A 19,307-nucleotide genomic window follows, 5' to 3' on the forward strand; every position below is an offset into this window, starting at 1 on the left:
AAACCAAATGACATGATGGAGAAACTGAGATAACAAGGGCAAGTGTTTTCTCCTCCAAATGTCTGATGCTGATGCCGATACAGTAGAATCAAGAGCAAAAACACAACAGCAGAAACCCGAAGGCGGATCTGCTGCATCAAAGCCGTCTCCATGGTAACCGGAGATAACACACTAACCGTAAACCAGGTGATGACATAGCTAGCTGTATCAGATAAGATAATCCTCTATTAGTCCCTCAGCAGGGAAATCTGCAAATCCACAAACCAACAGCTACACGGCTCACTGTCAATTTCTTCACCTGGAGCTGCTGCGCTGCGTTCAAGTGTCAACATGGACGCAGGATCTGCAGCGCAATGCAGCAAGATCAACATGCACCGTTCCAGCATCACCTCCTTTGGAAGTTGGTTCAGGGGGGTGATAATGGGGGAGGCTGCTGCTGACAGGGTGGGGGGGCAGTGTTCGGTTACAGCCGGTCTTTCCAGCATTAGTTCTACTCCTCGGCTGGCAGCAGGACCTGCACATGACTGTTCCAGATGTCAACACAAGCGTGCGCGCACACACACACACACACACACACACACACACACACACACACACACTCTGCTCTCTGATTGGCAGCTGCACACATCAGTTGCAGCCAGAAGATCCAGAACCAGCTGGACTTCTTGATCTGAATATGTTTCATGCACAAATTCGATGAAACTGTCTGAGGTCAAGGTCCATTTAGTGGCAGATTTGGAGATCTGGATCTCACAAATCTTGAAGGATCTGAAGGACTCCTGGTCCACGTTGAGCTTTAATTTCACTCTGTTTCTGTTTGTGTTGAGCAGTAGATTATCTGGAGAAGATGTGGTCTGGACGAGACACTGCTGACATAAAAAGTAAGAAGTCTAATTATTAGTGTGCTGATGGATGTTTAATGTGCTGTAAAGTACTTCAGTCATTTACGTAATTAGAAAATTTAAGGCCCTTGTACTGTGTTTCATTTTACTTTGAATCTACATGAAGATTTTACATTTAAAAACTTTAATTAATAAAACTAAATATAATGTAAAAGCAGTTATTACATCAGAGTTAATGAAACTTATTCATCTCTCTCCTCCTCTGCAGTAGAGAGAGACAACATGGCGGACTTCTGTGTGCTGGGCCAGAGACCGCCTCCTCACCTGGCTGGCCTGGCTCAGCTCGGTCACCTGGGAGCTGGTAGTCCACTTCTCAAACCTGGATCCGGAGATCCACAGACACCCACGCAGCCACCCCAGCAGCCTCCACCTCCCCAGCAGCAGCCCTCACCCCACGGCCCCCTCCACCACAGCCCTCCCCTCCGTAGTGGCCAGGTGCCCCCTCCGCCCCCGCCGCCTCCGCCTGGCGCCCTACAGCCCCTGCTGGGGCCAGGTGGGCTGCTCTCCCCTCAGCTCTCCCCACAGCTGGTGCGTCAACAGCTCGCCATGGCCCATCTCATCAACCAGCAACTGGCCGTTAGCCGGCTGCTGGCCCACCAGCACCCCCAGGCCCTCAACCAGCAGTTCCTCAACCACCCGCCCATCCCACGGGGTTCATCCAAAGCCGGCAGCGACCATCCTGGGAGCAACCCCTCGGCCGCCGAGGTCTCCTCTGAGATCTACCAGCAGGTCAGAGACGAGCTGAAGAGAGCTAGTGTCTCCCAGGCCGTGTTCGCCCGTGTGGCTTTCAACCGCACACAGGTAGGAAAACAGGACAGACTGTGGTCAAGAAGGTCAGGAGACCGGTGGGAAGGTGGTGGGGAGAAGAGCAGCAAGGCGGCCCGTCAGGGACAGGAGAGGATAGATAGAAGAAATGAGCCCAGGGTGGAAAATCTGACAGTAAATGTGGCGTCACCCAAGAATCTAAAACCCCTTCAGGCTTTACTAAAACGATCAGAGCTCCTGCTCCTCACAGCGTCTCAGGTGATTTTTAAACTTCTGTCCGATTTGATGGGAATAAAAAGCTGATTGACGTCACTGATAGACTGTAATTTTTCACACTGGCTTTGGCTAATTTTGCGTTCACCCACCTTGTAGTATTTTCAGTGGGATTAGCGGAAACATGGCAGGGTAGCTTGCTGGGTCATTGAGTCTCCTTTCCCGCCCTCGCAGCAGCACGAACAGCTGATGCTGGTTACCATATGCCCCATTAGATCAATGTAATAGGAGCTGGCTCATAGAACTACTGGTACAGAGGCCAGGTGTGCTTTAGTGAGTTGGAGTATCTGTGTGTGTGTGTGTGTGTGTGTGTGTGCGCCCATGTGCTCAAATTGTTTATAGCAACTTTATCAAACAATAGCAGGAGTATGACTACATATATTTTCTATACTGGTATTTTACAATTTTCTTTTCTTGTCCCATATCTATTTACTTTTTGCTTTAATTATTTGGTATATTTACCAGTTAAATTTAGTTTTGTTAAAATCTGATAAAATATGACTCAATGTGATAGATTAGAATATATATGATGAATGATAAGACAAAATCAATGTGCAACTCACATTTTGGGAATCATTTTATAAACATTTAATGTTTTAAATATTATTAAACGTCACATTCTCAAGATTTTAGGGCCCATATGGCCTGAATGTAGACCTCCATGTGGAGTGATTCACGACAATGCACACATCAGTTGAGGATTGTGAAGTAACAAGCTTTACTTCTGCAGATTTAAAGGTGTGTATGTGTGTTTGTGATACTCAGGGTTTGCTGTCAGAGATCCTGAGGAAGGAGGAGGACCCTCGTACGGCCTCACAGTCCCTGCTGGTGAACCTGAAAGCCATGCAGAACTTCCTCAACCTGCCTGAGAGCGAGCGAGACCGGATCTACCAGGAAGAGCGAGAGCGAACCATGAACCCTTCAGTCGGCCTCCCCGCTTCCAATTCGTCCAACCCCGGAACGCCACGTCTCTCACAGGTTGGTCTGGTGCTTTCAAAATGGCTGCCGTGTCACAACAAGTGAGAGAACAGTTTCTATAAACGATGGCTGGATCGAACAACTGATGGCAACACACCGTGTGTCCTGTATGTGTGTGTGTGTGTGTGCATAGAAAGTGTGGGAGAGGAGCTTGGATGACCAGATAACCCCTGATACCTGGGCCTCCATCTGGAAGAACAAGACTAAGATCTCCAACTCGGTGAGTTAGCTTCAATCTGTAACTTCCCTCACACAGATCGGCACATCATGTACTTTGTCTTACAGCCTCTGCAGAGAACTTAAAAGTTTTTATCTGCAAAAAATTCCATTTATGTACGTATTAAAAAAAGCCTCTTCAAAGCCACATACATTGGAGCATATTGTAAACATAAAGGACAATATAGAATTTGGGAATGTCTTTGCATGTGCACATAACAATTTAGCAGCATGGAAGATAAGAGCTCTTCCTGATGCCCATTCATGGCTCTGGGGTGAATGTGTGTGCGATCCTTATTATGTCTATGTAAAATTATCTCAGCATCGTTTACACTGAGGGAATGTAAGCTAGCTGGTCTGTACATGTCTTGTGGACGACTTCAAACACTGTGTATACAAGCTCTCTGAGAGCCAATACATGTTCATTCAAACAGAAACAACAAAGAATGACAAAAGAGAAGGACTTAATGACTTTGATCTGTAAACACAATTCATGTGGAGACGTGCACTGCAGATGTGCAGCTGATGCTCATACAGCGAACACAGTATGTCTGCTCTCAGAGCAGCTTGGCCTGATCGTCAGCTGATAATCTTCACTCATATGTATACACAAGATCTGCTTTCACAGACAGATATCTAGTTAGTCTGAGAATATAATATACAAATCCTTTGGGACAGTTTCAGGCTCCTCATAGCTGGTCCTCTGGAAATATTAAAGGTCTCATTGTATAGAAAGTCAGATACTCATGTGGTCTTTGATTCTAAATCAGGTCCAGGTTCTATATGAGTCCAGTGAGAGTATCAAAGGTCTCAGTTCACAGAGAAATGCACAGTCTGGATTCAGAGACTTTGTGATGCCACAACACAACCCTGAGCTGTCTCCTCAGCTTTACCCACCAAGTGTCCAGAATTGCAGGATTTGGGAAATCAGCTAAATGTTCTCTCTGTGATCCGAATGGTTGTTGCAAGAGCTCCAGAGAAGCAAAGTGAAACTGCACTGAGATGATTTTTGGCTCTCAGATATATCTTCTTATGGAGATAAACACTTGAGATAAAACAGAAGAAGAATAAACTACGGGACCTTTAACAGAGCAGAGTCCTTTCAGATTGTACTTACTGTGTATTAAAGCATGTGTCGGTCCTCTGTTCTCAGCCCAAACCGTCCGGACCTGCCCCAGACCTCCCGCTGAAGCTGGAGTCGCTGGTCAACATCACGTCAGGCATCTATGAGGAAATTCAGCAGGAGATGAAGAGGGCCAAGGTGTCGCAAGCTCTCTTCGCAAAGGTGGCCGCCAACAAGAGCCAGGTAAGGGAGGAGAGGGGATCACTGGGAAAGAACAGGAGAGAATATCAGGTCTGAGATCTGTGTCTGAATTAATGGGGATTTGGATTTAGGAATGAAGCACAAGTCAGGACAATAATATGTTCGGCGCTAGATGCCAAAACAACTGGAGGAAGTTGACGCCAAAAGCATTCACTTTGTCCTGCAGAAGTTTGTCATGTTGATTCAGGACAACATAGAGAACCACCGAACTGACACCAAATCAATCAACGTGCTCATTTTCCCAACAGGAAGTGTTGAAACAGGATTTAAACTGTCATTTTATTTGATTTCCCTTTTATGGCTCCATCAGTGGAAGGATCTGATGATTGATCAACAAGTCTAGTTTTAGTCACACTTTATGATAGAGAAATATTTTCTTCCCGTTCTTATCCATTTCAGAGAATATGACTAAACGATGGCCTGCATGTAATTATTATTTGTACATGAGGAAAAAGGTGATTTTTAAAGCCCTGAGTCATGTCTGCAGGTTATCCTCTACGGCTCACCAACATACATTAAACAGCATAATTACACTGATATTGATATATTGATTTTATATTTAGGGTTATAGGCTGGATGCTAGGGGAAATACAAAGCGCTGACATTCAATTTATTTTAGTGGAAAAACTGAATCGCTTCAATTACAGATTCAATTTGTTGTCATTCAAACACAGCGACGCCATCCTTCAGGACGGCAGCGTGCGGTCGAGGCAGCAGGTGTAGGCGTGAGAAAAACCTGTGTGTTATGTCCTATGCAGTATGTGCGTGCAGCCTTTTTTTTTTTTTTTTTTTTCTTGTGGCGAGGTCCCCCAGGTTGGCGGGTGTGGCGGTCGGCTTGGGGGTCACGGCTCAGTGCACCCATCTGCTGCAGCTGGCCACATAGACGGTGGCAGAGGAAGGGAGAGATGATCAGGCTATTAGCGGCACACGCTGCCCGAGGTGGCTGGTTGAACACAACAGCTGGTGCCACAAACTGAACCAGTCTAGCAGATATAATTGAATCTTCTCCGTCTCTCCTTCCACCTCCCCCTGTTTTCCTCCCCCACATTTACCTCACGCCCTTCCAACTTTTCTTATTTGGCTAAATTTGATTCTTTTTTCTCCTTATTTTTGCCCTGTTCTTTAACTTTTTCTGTTCTCTCATGGTGTTTATGTACTGAACCAGAGTAGCATCAAAAAGTGAAAACGTGGACATGTTCCATTAATTCCTACCTTCTCCCTGCGTCCGTCGGCCAGGGCTGGCTGTGCGAGCTGCTCCGGTGGAAGGAGAACCCCAGCCCGGAGAACCGCACGCTGTGGGAGAACCTGTGCACCATCCGGAGGTTCCTGACTCTGCCGCAGGCCGACCGGGACCAGGCCTACGAGGAGGAGTCCAGGCACCATCATTCCGAGAGGCTGCACACTGTCCTCCACCTGCCACAGGACACACAGGTAAGAACCAGGAGTCACTAACATGCAGATGTGCTCGGCCTGAATGGGCTGAAGTAACATCTGGAATCATCTCAAGTACTGGGCTGATGTACACATGCACACACGTTTATGACTTCAATAAACTGTTATTTAAGGTACTTGTACCTTAGTGAAGTCTTTTCTTTTGACTTCATATTTTCACGCCACAAGAATAATTTGACGACAGATATGTGAAAAGTTAAATCAAACAGAAATGACAAGCAGAGCTGAAACAATTAGTCAATTAATAGATCATCATCAATTAATCTCTTCATCTACCAGCCTGAAAATATATAACATACTGATACGAGATCAGCGGATCAGTTTTGTGCACTAAAGCAGCTTCATGAAAATATTTGTATCTACATAATTTTATCCAGCCTCGTCTCCTGATCGCGTCCCCGGGTGTTGAGGGTGATGTCCTCTGCACCTCCGCATTTAAGTCAGATACCTACAACACCACGCCACCCTGAACACACACGTACAGTACCCATACAGACACACAGCTGTGCGTCCAGCTGTGCTGTAAATCCGCCGACTGGGTCAAAGAAGTATGAAACTGTACGTCTCCGCCCCCCCGGAGACCACACCTGTCATTATTATTTACTCATTATATTCATTTCGCGTAAGTGTTGTACTCCGCCGTTTGATCTTGTTGTGTGTGCACATGTGTTTGTGTGTCTGTGTGTGCCCCAGTGGAGCGAAGAGTAAACAGTGTTGCTGGGTGGTGTGGCACTGGAGGAAATGCCCCATTAGTTTTTTTGGGGGGGCTGAAGGCGGGAGGACAGGAGGAGGGAGATCGATGCAGGAAACTCACTGATGTGTTGTCGTCTTTCATTAGCTGTTCATGATGAACCCGCCCTGTCTGTCTGTTGCTGCAGATAAACGCCTCATCTGCTGGTGATTTAAAGACACCGCAGAAATAAAAACATGAAAGGGATGAAAAACAACAACATTTCTTCGAGTAGTTTTTCCCCGATGCAGGAAATTTCTGATGTTCAGTTCTCTGTTATGGATGTGAATGTTTGTATTGTCTATGAACACAACACAAATTCTAATATCAGGGATGAAATTGACAAACATTAATAATTGCACTTGATGTTCAATATTTAGCTGTAAACACTTTAACTCTAGATATGGTTTCTTCTGTATTAAAGAAAAAAGAAAAACTAAATGCAGACAAAACAAAAAGTTTCCAAAACTTTTGGAAACACTGTGTGACATCACAGTGGGTTGACACTTGTTTGACACACAAACCAACATAAAGCATTGTGTGGTGCCTTTTAATCAAAGTTAAGCTGACTGAGACAGAAATGTTCTTGTCACTTATTTAAAAAAAAAAAAAAAGGTTTCTGAAACTGTGAAATCTTTTTAAAGACTGGCCCCTGACGAAGTCAAAGATCAGGATGAAGCTTAGTTTTCGTTTACTGCAACAAGTTTAAGCCTGACGAATTTGAGAGACAGCCCCATCCATGCAAAGTAATTATGTACCACATATACCATAAACCATATGTCATAAATCAAAAACAGCCAAAAGATGAAACTTCCCGTTTTACATCCTGACACTAAACGTTGCACACACCGCACAGTTTCCTGTTCTCTTCTTGTTCAGAGCTGAGTGTTCAAGGAAAGATGAGGAAGGGGGGCTTTGGGAGCATCATTAACACATCCCCTGCTCCTCTCATACTCCACAACAACTCAAAATAAAGTCCCCTCACTCTCACAGACCACGTTTAACCCCCCTCACCACACACACACCTCAACAGGCCCAGGGAGATGAACTGTGGTGAGGCACTGCTGATTTATTAATGGGACTTGAGGCGTATGTCTGTCTATAAATGTGTATTCGTGTTGTTGTCTTCAGACCCCCCCGCCCCCCCAACTTCTCTGGTCCCAGATGAAGCCCCCACCAACCTCAGGCTCCAGCCAGCCTGCCACCACAGACCACACATGTGTCCCATCTGCCACACACACAAAATCTCACACCGATAGCTGGTAATGTGATCGCTCCTTTGTGTTTGGACAATAAGACGGTCTCTGAAAACTGTCCCAGCCAACCACACTGGACTCAGAGCTGTTCGCTAAATCATGCCCCACAATCTGTGAGTGTGGAGTGGATTGCATGTTTCTGCATGTTAGGGGCTCTGGGAGAACTCTGACCGGGTCTATTAAATGTGTAGGTGCTGTGTCGTGTGTGTGCGTTCATGTCAGCAGCATCACATTTCTTCATGACTGACACGGTCCTGGTGCTCGCTCCACAGCTCTTATTCATACGGTTTTAGCAGTTAAGTGCATCCCACAGCTAATTTGGCAAAGTCTGCCTGGCCTTATAAATTATTTCTTTATTGTTTTTGCTAAATTGATTCCTACTGCAAGTCGAGGTGTGTGGGTGTGCGTGTGTGTGACCACTTACTGTGGCTGAGACCCCAGCAGTGTTGGACTAGAACAAGAAGCAACAACTGCTGTGCCTCTCCTTCCTCCTCCTCCTCGTTTCTGTCCCATTTCAGTCAAAAGGTGCTTCACTGGCATCACATACGAAGATGCAGCAACAAATGGCTCCTGTCAAAACACAAAAATATTCCCTTTTAGGATATTATGTCATCAGTTTACTCAGATCACAGTTGGAGAAGATGGTCAGTTGGCCGTCGTGGTGTTTTGAAACCAGAAGAAACCACATTTGGAGGAGAAGAGCTCCATATTAAACCAGATCGGGATCAGGAGTCACCATCTTAACTCAGTGACGAGAGTCTGAACGGATCCATCAAAAGGGTTAACTGTGAATAATTCTAAAATATCCATCCCATCTCCAGAGACAAACGGTACAAACACGCCATCATGTCCCTTCATTACACTATGAAAACGCCATGCCCTGATGTGGTAGTGTAACGCCTGATCTGAGACATTACATCACTGATGACATCAGGATTTATGAAACATCCCTCCTTTCTCCAGCTCAGTCACTCATCCCATGACGAGTGAATCGATTTTGATGTGTAAAAACCAGCCACACAAACTTTAAAATCAGACGGAAAACAAACAAACAAACAAACAAAAAAAAAAACACCCTCGGAACACACCTCGACATGTCAAACACACGGCGGATGCTTCAGTTTCAGGATGGTGTTGGATCATTGTCTGTTTATTGAGGCTCTAACACAGAACAGATCCTGTCGGTGGTATTGGTGACACCTGTGACACCTACTCCTGCCAATTCAGCGTTCACTGTTGGATCAACATGGAGCTCAGGTTTCAGGTGTTTGTGCCACAGTGTCCTTGAGGACAACAGGCGGTCTGTCGTCGATCATCTTAAACACACACACCAAAGCCAAAGCTGAGCCATCAGGGTATAAATATAACACACATTTACAGGACGAGCCGCAACATAAACCCAAATGTGCATCAATCCTCACGTGAAAATAGTCCCACAGAACGAAGTTCTCCAGTTTAATCCAGTTTTAGTAACAAATACTAAAATCTCAAGTTCCCAGCTGTTTGAAGAGATTTGTCCATTTTATAAAGAAACTAATGGGCTTTTGTGAGGACCAAACAAACACACTGTTGGTTTTGATCTTTTGTTTGGATTCACTGACAAAAGCTCCAAAACACGTGAAACCCACTGATTACTGAGCCACAGGGGTTCTGGGTTCAAACCCCAAGCCTGGGTACTCCCACAGTCCATAGACCTGCAGGTTTACATTCACCGGTGATCTGTCCAGGGTGTACCCCGACACCCAGCTGGGATGGGCTCCAGCTTACCATCATATTCAACTTTAGCATCTTGAATCTGAAATCATCTGAAAGTGAATGTTCCTTCTCATAAATGGCAGATTTGCAGTTTTCTGTGAACAAAACACAACATTTGATGGTGATGATGATGATGTCTCATGTCAATCTATAGTGAATTAGAAAAGAATGAAGGTGAAACAATTAATACAGATATAGTGAAAATAAGAAAATGACCAAACTGCAGGAGCTGGGAGGCCTCACAGTCAGCACATCCTGTCCTCCAGAAATAAGTCATTATGTGAAAATGGACAAAAACAAGCATCAAGCATTCCAACTCAAACCAAATCACAATATGGATTATTTTTTTGCATATACAGCCCAAAACATGTGACATAGCTGTAAAAATGATTTATACATCAATATCAATAACTCCCCCATTAATTTGAGATTTGAGATGACTGCAGCTGCTGATGGGTGCTAAAATCTGTTGTAGGTGTTACTGAAGTCTTGCCTTAATATAAACTTATGTCATATTTGTTCCCTCAGAGTAAATATCTGCCTCCCCTGATTTCTCCAGATCATCCCGGTGGCCTCTTATTCACTGGAGCAGGGAGGAGTTTGGGCTTTTTGGCAAACCACAATTAAGTTAATTGTTTAATTGCAGATAAATGGATTGAATACCACCCACAGTCTGAATGAAAACACACACACTACACTACACCACAGCTAGCCTCAATAACATTACGTGTGTACGCTTTTTCGAGGAGGAAACATTATTTTACTTTTATTTGTTTAAAAAAAAAGGAAAAAAAAGGAAAATGAGCTGTGACTCATCTTCTCCCTCGGCCTGGATCACAACCACACACACTTCTTCAGATACAACAGGGCGAACGAGAGAGAGAGCGAGAGCGAGAGAGAGAGCGAGAGCGAGAGAGAGAGAGAGAAACAAGGAGGAAGTAAAAAAAAAAACAACCACACTGATTAACAGGAAAGGTGAAGTCATGCAAAAAACTAACAGAAAAGTGATTTTTGCTTCATTACAAATTTATCTCTGTGTTAATGGTGTCTCTGGTGGTCACACAAAGAGAGAAAGAACGGAGGAAGGGGAGAGAGAGACTTCGGGGCCCTGGAGGACCAGAGCTCATTAAGGAGAAGATGAATATTTCATGTTCTATAATTCTTTCATAGTTCTGTGTCGTAATTTGCCTTGATTTACGTTTAAAAGAAAACTTTTTCATTTTACTGCAGAGCACTCAGAGCGCTGCCAGGAGAGAAAGAGAGAGAGATGGAAAGAAAAAATGGGTGGGGGGGAAAAGCCGAAGTTTTTCAGGAATATTGAATCATGCCATGAGAAGAGCCGGTCTGGCCCCGGGGCTCCAGCGCTTGTGGTTTTTGGGAGAGCAGGGCTGCATTGTGTTGCTCTGAAGTGACACGCCGTCTCCTCCAAAGACGTGTAACAGCCAGAGAGGGGAGGAGATGAAGGTAGGAAGGCGATGAGGGCCAAACATACTGAGATTTTCTGTTTTTACGCTCAGCGCTCGAACATGCTGGGCAGATAAAGAGTCAGTCGAAAATGACGAGTTGTGAAATTAATGGAAAAAGTGAATAAGCGTAAATCAGTGTGAAGTCACTCCCGGGAAATTAGGTGCTGACAGAATTAGAGCCGCTCAAGTTTAAAAACAAAAAGTGCTTATTCTGCATAAAAGCCAGTTTGGGCCATATAGATAATAAACAGAAGGTAGTTTCTGAAACAACAATAACAAATTTAGATTTTTCTTCTGTGAAATTGAAACATTTCAAATTGCATCAAACTGCAATTGGAAAAACCTGCCGAGATGATCGCAACATGACATTTTTATGCAAATTGTGCAGCCGTAACTTTTACGTGTTGTTGATATATTTATTGACAGCAGCTGCAGTTCACTTATTGTGTGATTAATTATATTAAGCAATACATTTCATATTTAAAGTCCTAAGCAGCAAAGTAACCAGTGAAAGTAAAATGAGTTTGGCTGAGATATTATAATATAATGTGACATTATTAGACTGCTGAAGGCGGAGCTGCTGTTTGGTTCTCAATCTGGGGGGCAAGGCCCTCCAGAGGGACACAGTTGACTGTCAGGAGTCATTTCAAAGGAATTGATGATTATTTTTGGACCATGTGATGTTATTGATCATTGACTGAATGGATTTATAGACGTATGTGATGTGTTTTCTGTGGTAAGCTTAAGTAAATGTATTAGAGCAATTTCCCTCAGTACAAGTATAAAGTATCAGAAAAAGAAAACCTCTCAGTAAATGTCAGTTGTTTTTTTTTTGAAACCATGACCTCGATCTTTTTCCTAAAACCTTGACCAACCACTTTGGGTTTTTCATTTTTAGACTGTGATCCTTCCCTTCCATTAATAAATGTTTTGGTTTTTTCTTACTCAAACCATGATCTTTGCCGGTAACCCTAACCAAACCCCCAGACACCAACTCAACCTTAACCATTCAGAAATGTCATTTGACTCATTTTCTGTCATCGGATGAATTTCAGACTTGCTGTCCAGTGAACTGCAGGGTCATCCTGGAGTTTGAAAAGTCCAGAGCTGGAACACGTCACTTTCTGAAATATGACTAAGCTTTTTTTTTTTTATTCACATCCAACAGTTTAATGAATTTAACCTGGATATGATGTCATCTAATGGCAGACATTGTTGTGTGGTGGGAAAGTGCTTCAGGAAAAGGAAAAGGACCATCGTTATTATTGGACCCCCCCTCCAAAAAAAAAAACAAAAAAAACAACTCTGTCCTTGGAAGGTGTAAAAAGTGGGGGAGTTTCAGCAGTGAGGAGGGGGAGGAAGAGTAGGATGGAGGGAGGGAAGGAGGGGAGCTGCTGGCATCCACCAGTTCTGGGCTGATTTGGACTTGGAGTCATGTTGGCTTGGCAGGGGCCCACTTCATTAGTGTCCTGATGCATTAGACCTGAGTGGGGGGGTGGGAGCAAAAGAAGGGAACAGGCAGAAAAGGGGTTGAAGGCAGGAGAAGAAGGGAGAGAGAGAGAGAGAGGTTGAGGAAGGGGATCAGCCTCTGTGTGTTCGCCGCTGCGCTCTGACATCATCATTAGGATGTGAGCGAGACCAGGCCTCGCCATCGATGCCTGCGTGTGTGTCTGGCGATTGATCCAAGTCCTCGCTGTCAGACCGAATAACAGTAGAAATGATGAGGGTCTGTGGAGGGTGGTGGTGGGGGGTGGGGGGTTAGATGTGGGTGAGACTGGGAGGTTTCACAACCGCCCCCCTCCATGATTTACCCTCAATTTAGTTATTAAGTGTCTCAGTTAAGTTTGTATGGGGGATGTTTGTGGCTGTGTGGTCCTCATTAGAGCCGGCAGATATCTGCCTCTCCGTCAGTAACTCTCTGATGCCAGTTCCCAGAATTTAGAGCCTTTCCTCAATATCCTGAACCGTCACTTCGTGTGAAAGAAACTTAGGATTTAGGAGGGAGAGAGAAAAATGACAGAAAAAGGGGGCGGGGTGGGGGACCTACTGAATTCCTGTAAACTGGTCGGTCACCCCCCCACACCCCAAACCCCTGAAAATAAAGCCCCTGCGAATGAAATTGGAGCAATTTCATGGTCTGGCCTGCCCTCAATATTATTTAAGTAATACCCTGTTATTATTGAAGAGAGCGAGAGAAAAGCGAATGACTATTATCTTTATATGGGTCCTTTAATTTTAATGCGCCACAGATTTATAGCTGGGCATTCCAGTGGGGAGGCCCCTCCCTGCTCTTAAAGCGAACGGGCGGGACACGACCACAACGCTCTCACAACAGCCACCACCTCCTGACAAACAACCAGAGTTCCCACTTTCCCTCCCAACACTTCAGGCTGCCCTCTGGGCCTGGTCCTGAGACCAGAGGGTGAGGGTGTCAGGACCCTGACAGCTCCACATCGTCGTCTTCATTTACGTCCTCATACTGATCCTGTCCCCTGAGTTTAGCTTCCCAGAATGCATAAAAATGAGGTTTTCTCAAACACCAGTTAAATTTAACCACCTGTATAAAAAAAAAACAAAAACCCACACCATTCATTCAGTTTCTATTCAAACTAGGGGGGGTAATAGTTCGAATTTTAAAAATTGCTACAAGTGCATTTACTGTCCGTAATTTAAAGACACCAAATAATAGTGATCTAAAATAAAGGTTGAAAAAAACAAGAGCTTTTATTTTACTTACGAAACAAAGTACCTGAACATTTCTATATCTACCCAAAACTTAGTTAATAAAAGCAAATAAATGATCCTGTGTTTCACCATCAAACTGGAGCTAACTGACCCAAAAAGATGATGCCTCTGCTCCGCTCTGCCTCTTGATTGGACTGGTTAAAAAGTGATGGGCTGTTGTAAATTTGTAAATGAGAGACTTCCTGGCAGACAGCTGGTTGGTGTTTTACTGGAGCTAATCTTACACACATTAGGTCAAAGGTGTGCTGGACTCATGGAGGCTCAGTGGTGGCTCTGGAGCTGGTTTATGGACCGTGACACCCTCCGGGCTGTGATGTTCTTCTCACCCTCGGCTCACCCTGCAGCCCTGGCTACTGTTTGCTGGAGGCTGGAATAGATTACTGGTTCTTATATAAGATGTGTTGCGACACACAGAGTTACTGTCTGCTGTAGATTTTACTTAACATGTATAATATATTTATTTTGGGCAGAAAAAGCACTATAGACTAAGCTTTTCTGTGACAGATATATATATGTGGACAAATTCCTCCAGATGTTGAAATATCAAGGGATTTGTGTAAATGAACAAACAGATCGCATTTCATTTAGTTTTTTTCCCTGCCTGAATCTTGATCAGGGGTCACTGTGCCCCATTAATCAGCTCTATTGTCTGTCTCGTCAGGCCCTTCACAGGCCCCCGCCGACCCCCATGAAGGAGCACCGCCTGTCTCCGATGCATGAGGAGCCATTGTCGGCCCCGGGCAGCGAGGAGGGCTCACAGACAGTGGGAGCAGGAGCTGGCGGTGGCTGTCCACCTGGGACTGGGAGCAACGCTGGGAGCAACAAGAAGCCCCGATCACGCACTAAGGTAGAGTCTGTCCTCATCTTTTCTCTGCTCAGATGATTATGCATCTATATGGTCTATCTGTCCTCTCTGAACCTTAACCCCGGTTCTGTGCACTCTAGATTTCCCTGGAGGCCTTGGGTATCCTGCAGAGCTTCATCCAGGATGTGGGCCTGTACCCTGACCAGGAGGCCATCCACACCTTGTCAGCGCAGCTCGACCTGCCCAAACACACCATCATCAAGTTTTTCCAGAACCAGCGCTACCACGTCAAGCACCACGGCCGCCTCAAAGAGCTGGGGGAGGGTGCTGCTGCCAGCGGTGGCGTGGACGTCAGCGAATACAGAGAAGAAGAGCTGCTCTCGGGTTCAGAGGACCCGGAGTCCAGCGAGGATGGAGCTGAGGAGATCTACCAGTCCACAGATGGGAGCAGCGGGGGCACGACGGGGTTGAACCAGGCTCCGCCCTCTGCCAGCTCCAACTCCAGCCAGTCCTCCTCAGGAGCCAATGTGCCTCAGGAGGAGGGAAAGGACAAGGGGCATGGCCGGCCTAGTGGGGCCATGGCCCCCGGGAGCTCCTCATCCAGTCCCCGAGAGCAAGCTGATTACCAGAGGTAGAGACTGAAAAAAAAAAAAAAAATAAGAAGAAGGGGGGAAAGACAGAGAGACAGAAAGACAGAGGGAAGAAGAAACAAAACAAAGAAACGGTCTCTGATCAAGAAACGTCGATGTAGGCACGGAACCCCCGAGACTGAAATACTGTACATCACTCAAACGACCAGACAGACTCTTTTCAGCGACAATCTCTGACAGACATCTGTGAAAACCTGATTTGTGGAGTGAAATTACCTCAGAGAGAGACAGCAGGTTTGCAGTGCGCCGTGACACGGCAGCAGTTGTGTAACTGTGAAACAGTTTTCCAAGAAACGCTCCAATAATTCACTCCAGGCTTCATTAGCAGATAAATTGCAAACACACACAAAGACACAAAAAACGTAACTTTTTATCCTATCAGCCAATCAACAGGAGCGACACTCCACGGAGGTGGGATCTCATCGTTTTATCCCCACGCCTCCTCTTTAAAAGCTGAGCACAGTCCCAAAGGACACGGTCCGTGAATGCTGGGTCTGATTTCCAGACCGGATCCTTGATAACTCTGTAAACCCTCAGGACACACACTGATGATGATAATGCTGTTGCCTGCCTGAGAACACGGACAAACAGGTCGACCTGTTCGTCCGTTCATAGCCGAGGAGAAAAAAAAGAAAAAAGAAAAAAGGAAACAATCAAGTTGTTGCCTCACCATCACGTTCCAAACTGAGCACTTATTGTTCACACAGACACCCGCCATTTTGTGGAAGCATTGACCTCTGACCTTTAGCCGTGCATCTCTGCTCTTAGGGACTCACGAAAACACTAGAGCTTCGGAGGAAAAGAAAAAGGTTAAAATAAAAAGACTCCAGAGGAGCACGGTGGACGGTCCTGCAGTAAGACAGTGGACGGACATGCAGAGGATGTGGCGTGGCTCTGAGCCAACACCCGAGTTTGTGTGTCGACAAAAAAAAAAAAAAAAAAAAAAAAAAAAAAAAAAAAACGACAATACAAAACAAACAAACAAAAAAAGTCAAGAAAAGAAGGACAGAGCGGAGATTCAGCAAACAATCAGTAACTTTATGTGCAGTAGTCCAGCCCTTCCACTCTCTCCTCCTTTTCCTCTCTAATTGGTGCCCACTGTCTTGTGTTTCACCACACCTACCCGCACTTAAACTTCACCAACCCTATTTATTGCTATCTTTATCCATGATTATTATTATCATTATTGTTATTATTGTTGTTATTATGGATAGAATTGCTGTCATCATGTGCTATTTTTAGTTTTTATTTCCATGGTTTTGCAATATTGGTCTGTCAGAACTGGGTGGTTGTTTGGGTAACAAGAGAAATACCGAAATACAAGGAGGATGAAGAAAAGGGAGCGGCGGGTGAAAGAAAAGAAAATAGAAGCAGTTACTGAGTGTTAAAGTCAGTCAAATTAAAGTCCTGTCCATGTTGTATTATGATAGTTTTTTTATAGTTATTTCCCAAAAGAACAAGTAAATAAAACTTGTTGAAAAGAGAGATAGTGAAAAGCCAAACTGCTTTTTGTGCTGCAGTTGATGACAATCGACTTGTTTTGAGCCATTAAAGAAAAGTGGCAGGTTTGAGTCTGTTCCTCACTTTTAATGTCTGTAAATACCCAACATGGGATTAATTATTACTGGTATACTTTTTTTTCCATTTTGTTGAGTAACTTTTCGTGTTTGAGCCAGTTTGGAGTGAGAGAAGAGGTTTTTATTTCTGCCTTTGGACAACTCAGTGAGATTCATTTCATGGTGCCAGGCAAATCAAATTAGAGTATTTAAAAAGAATTTTTTTTAAAATCTGACAGCTTCTTTTTTACTTTTTGTTTTGTTTTGTTGTTTTTTTTGTTGGATGTTTGGTGCAGTTGTGTTTAGATATACATTCTGAGAACGGATAGTGGGTTGTCTGACTATCCTGATCAGCTGCTACACTCGAAACAGACGACTCTGTCTTTCAGTTTTAACTCTGTATTGATAGAATTGTGCTTTTTTTCTGTATGACAGGAATCAGGGTTCAACTCAAATGCAGTTCTAATGAAATCTTAATTCATCCAGTGTTGAAGTCAATAAAAAATTTCGTGAATTCAGAGATCCGTGTGATTTTTATTTCACTCCTTCACACACACATGTATTTTGCAGCCCTGGCCAAATCATCCTCTGAGCCAATCAAATAAAGGTCTGTGTAAAACCACGGGGGCCGGGGATTCTAATAAGTGTGTGGGGAGGGACAGTAATTCACACAGGAACACAGCCAGAGCTTTCTCTCCCATATCAGATTAGAGCTACTGGAAGCAGCGTGGTCCCACTTCACCCAGCAGACTTCAGAGAACAATGAGTCTGTGCTGGGAACCGGCCCCACACTGCTGCACATGTTTACTTCCCTCATTGTTTCACATACAGAAACACTGCGGCACTGATGGATGAAGTATCCAGAGCCTTCGCCAAGCTTTCATTTTGAAGTGTTGATATTCATAAGAAGATGTTTTTATGGTTTTAGGAACCAAAACAACCACCTCAGTGTACTTTTGCATCCCCGCTCTCTGGAGCTTTAAAAACAAAAGGTCAAGACTGTTTTGATCTGATCCTACAAAGTTGGATGGAGGGTCCAGGTGGGCAGGGGCACGACAGAGGGCAGCGACTACTTTGTTGTGACATCACAAAGTGCCAGAAGTCCTGACGGCTGGTCTAAATGCTCATTTTCTGAATGCAGACTGTGAGCATTTCTCTGTGGACTGACTTTAACAGGATTAATACAAAACCTAGTCCGGATTTATAATTAAAGACCACATGGAGGTCTGCCTTTAGACCATATGGACCTTTAACATCTTCAGACCTTTAACTTAAGGCACCAACACAACTCCCATGAAAAATCTGACATTGAGAATCTTTTCCAGATAAAAAGCAGCTGAGACCTCACAGACCCCTGGCCCAGTGTCGGCTGGGATCAGCTCCAGACCCCCCTGACCTACTAACCCTGATGGATTAGTGGCACAGATAATGAATGATGTATTATACAATACAGTACATAATTAAATTTTTAAGACTGATGCAACAACTTGTGGGCCGCTCCAAACAGTCACCAGAGAAATTTGAGCGGTTTTAGAATTATTAATGTGTTGGAGAGAAAAAAAAAAGAAGCTCTGTTTAATATATTTACATATTTCCTGCCTCTCAGTACTTTCCTATCACACTTTCTCATCTGTGGCTCTCAGCCTGTAGCCCAATGGTTCCTACTGGAAACATAAATCTTAATGAGTAAAACATTTATATGTTAATGAGCATAGTATATTTAGTAAATGACAATCAGTTTCCAACCAATACAGTTTGTCTGTGATTATTTTCAACCAACAGATTTGGTGCAGTATCAGCAGGATGATGAATGTCAGATTAAAACTACACTCAATGAATCTTGGGAAAAGTTGGGCCGTGTCAGACCCGTTCATTGGAGCCCAGGAAAATGGGGACATATTTGAAGGACCATTTGAAATGAGACAGTCTGGTCGTGCAACTGTGACAAATTAGTCTTCAAATGCAGCGTCTGAAGGATGTGGCCCCTGCACAGAACCGCAGCTACAGTGTAAGAGGTTTTGGCTAAACACATAATTCTTGTAGGATCACTTCAGAGTTAGTTTTGTTGTAAGAGAAATACAAAATCTCACCAATCAAATAAAAAAACATGCCTTCTGGGGCTGTGGTTTCAAGCAGCTAAAACAAAAATAATGAAATGTTCTGTGTCTGCGCAGAGAGAAGAAGAAAAGGACAGAGTATTGTGACGGCTTTCTGTCGTCTTGTGGTAGTTTTTCCTCTTTTTTGCCATCATTACTCATCGATTAATGAAACACAGCTATTAGATCAGAGGAGCAGGGGGAGCAGGGTGACCAAGTCCAACATCAGAGCTCAGAAAACCAGACTATGGTCTAACGTAGTGCATTTCGTAAAAGCCAGTCCCACATTGTGGTTCCATCACTTAACGCTCATTTGCAGTGCATTCTGGGTAAATAAT

General features: G+C 44.3%; 1 protein-coding gene across 4 annotated transcripts in view; it reads left to right on the top strand.

Moving 5' to 3' along the window:
* The window catches only part of satb2 (SATB homeobox 2), a 37,261-nt gene extending 20,983 nt beyond the window's left edge, over positions 1-16,278 (top strand). For 2 of the 4 annotated variants that reach the window (XM_029529706.1, XM_029529704.1), the window contains exons 7-14: positions 831-881; positions 1,111-1,703; positions 2,706-2,918; positions 3,052-3,138; positions 4,288-4,440; positions 5,695-5,889; positions 14,503-14,709; positions 14,808-16,278. In XM_029529706.1, the coding sequence (XP_029385566.1) occupies positions 831-881; positions 1,111-1,703; positions 2,706-2,918; positions 3,052-3,138; positions 4,288-4,440; positions 5,695-5,889; positions 14,503-14,709; positions 14,808-15,302 (1,994 nt within the window). In that variant the 3' untranslated portion in view covers positions 15,303-16,278. The remainder of the gene's footprint in view (positions 1-830; positions 882-1,110; positions 1,704-2,705; positions 2,919-3,051; positions 3,139-4,287; positions 4,441-5,694; positions 5,890-14,502; positions 14,710-14,807) is intronic. The other 2 variants (XM_029529707.1, XM_029529705.1) reach the window with 2 other exon arrangements.
* The last annotated feature ends 3,029 nt before the right edge of the window (positions 16,279-19,307 follow it).

Source organism: Echeneis naucrates, chromosome 21 (genome assembly GCF_900963305.1).
Source record: "Echeneis naucrates chromosome 21, fEcheNa1.1, whole genome shotgun sequence".
In the NCBI taxonomy this organism is placed as follows: domain Eukaryota; kingdom Metazoa; phylum Chordata; class Actinopteri; order Carangiformes; family Echeneidae; genus Echeneis; species Echeneis naucrates.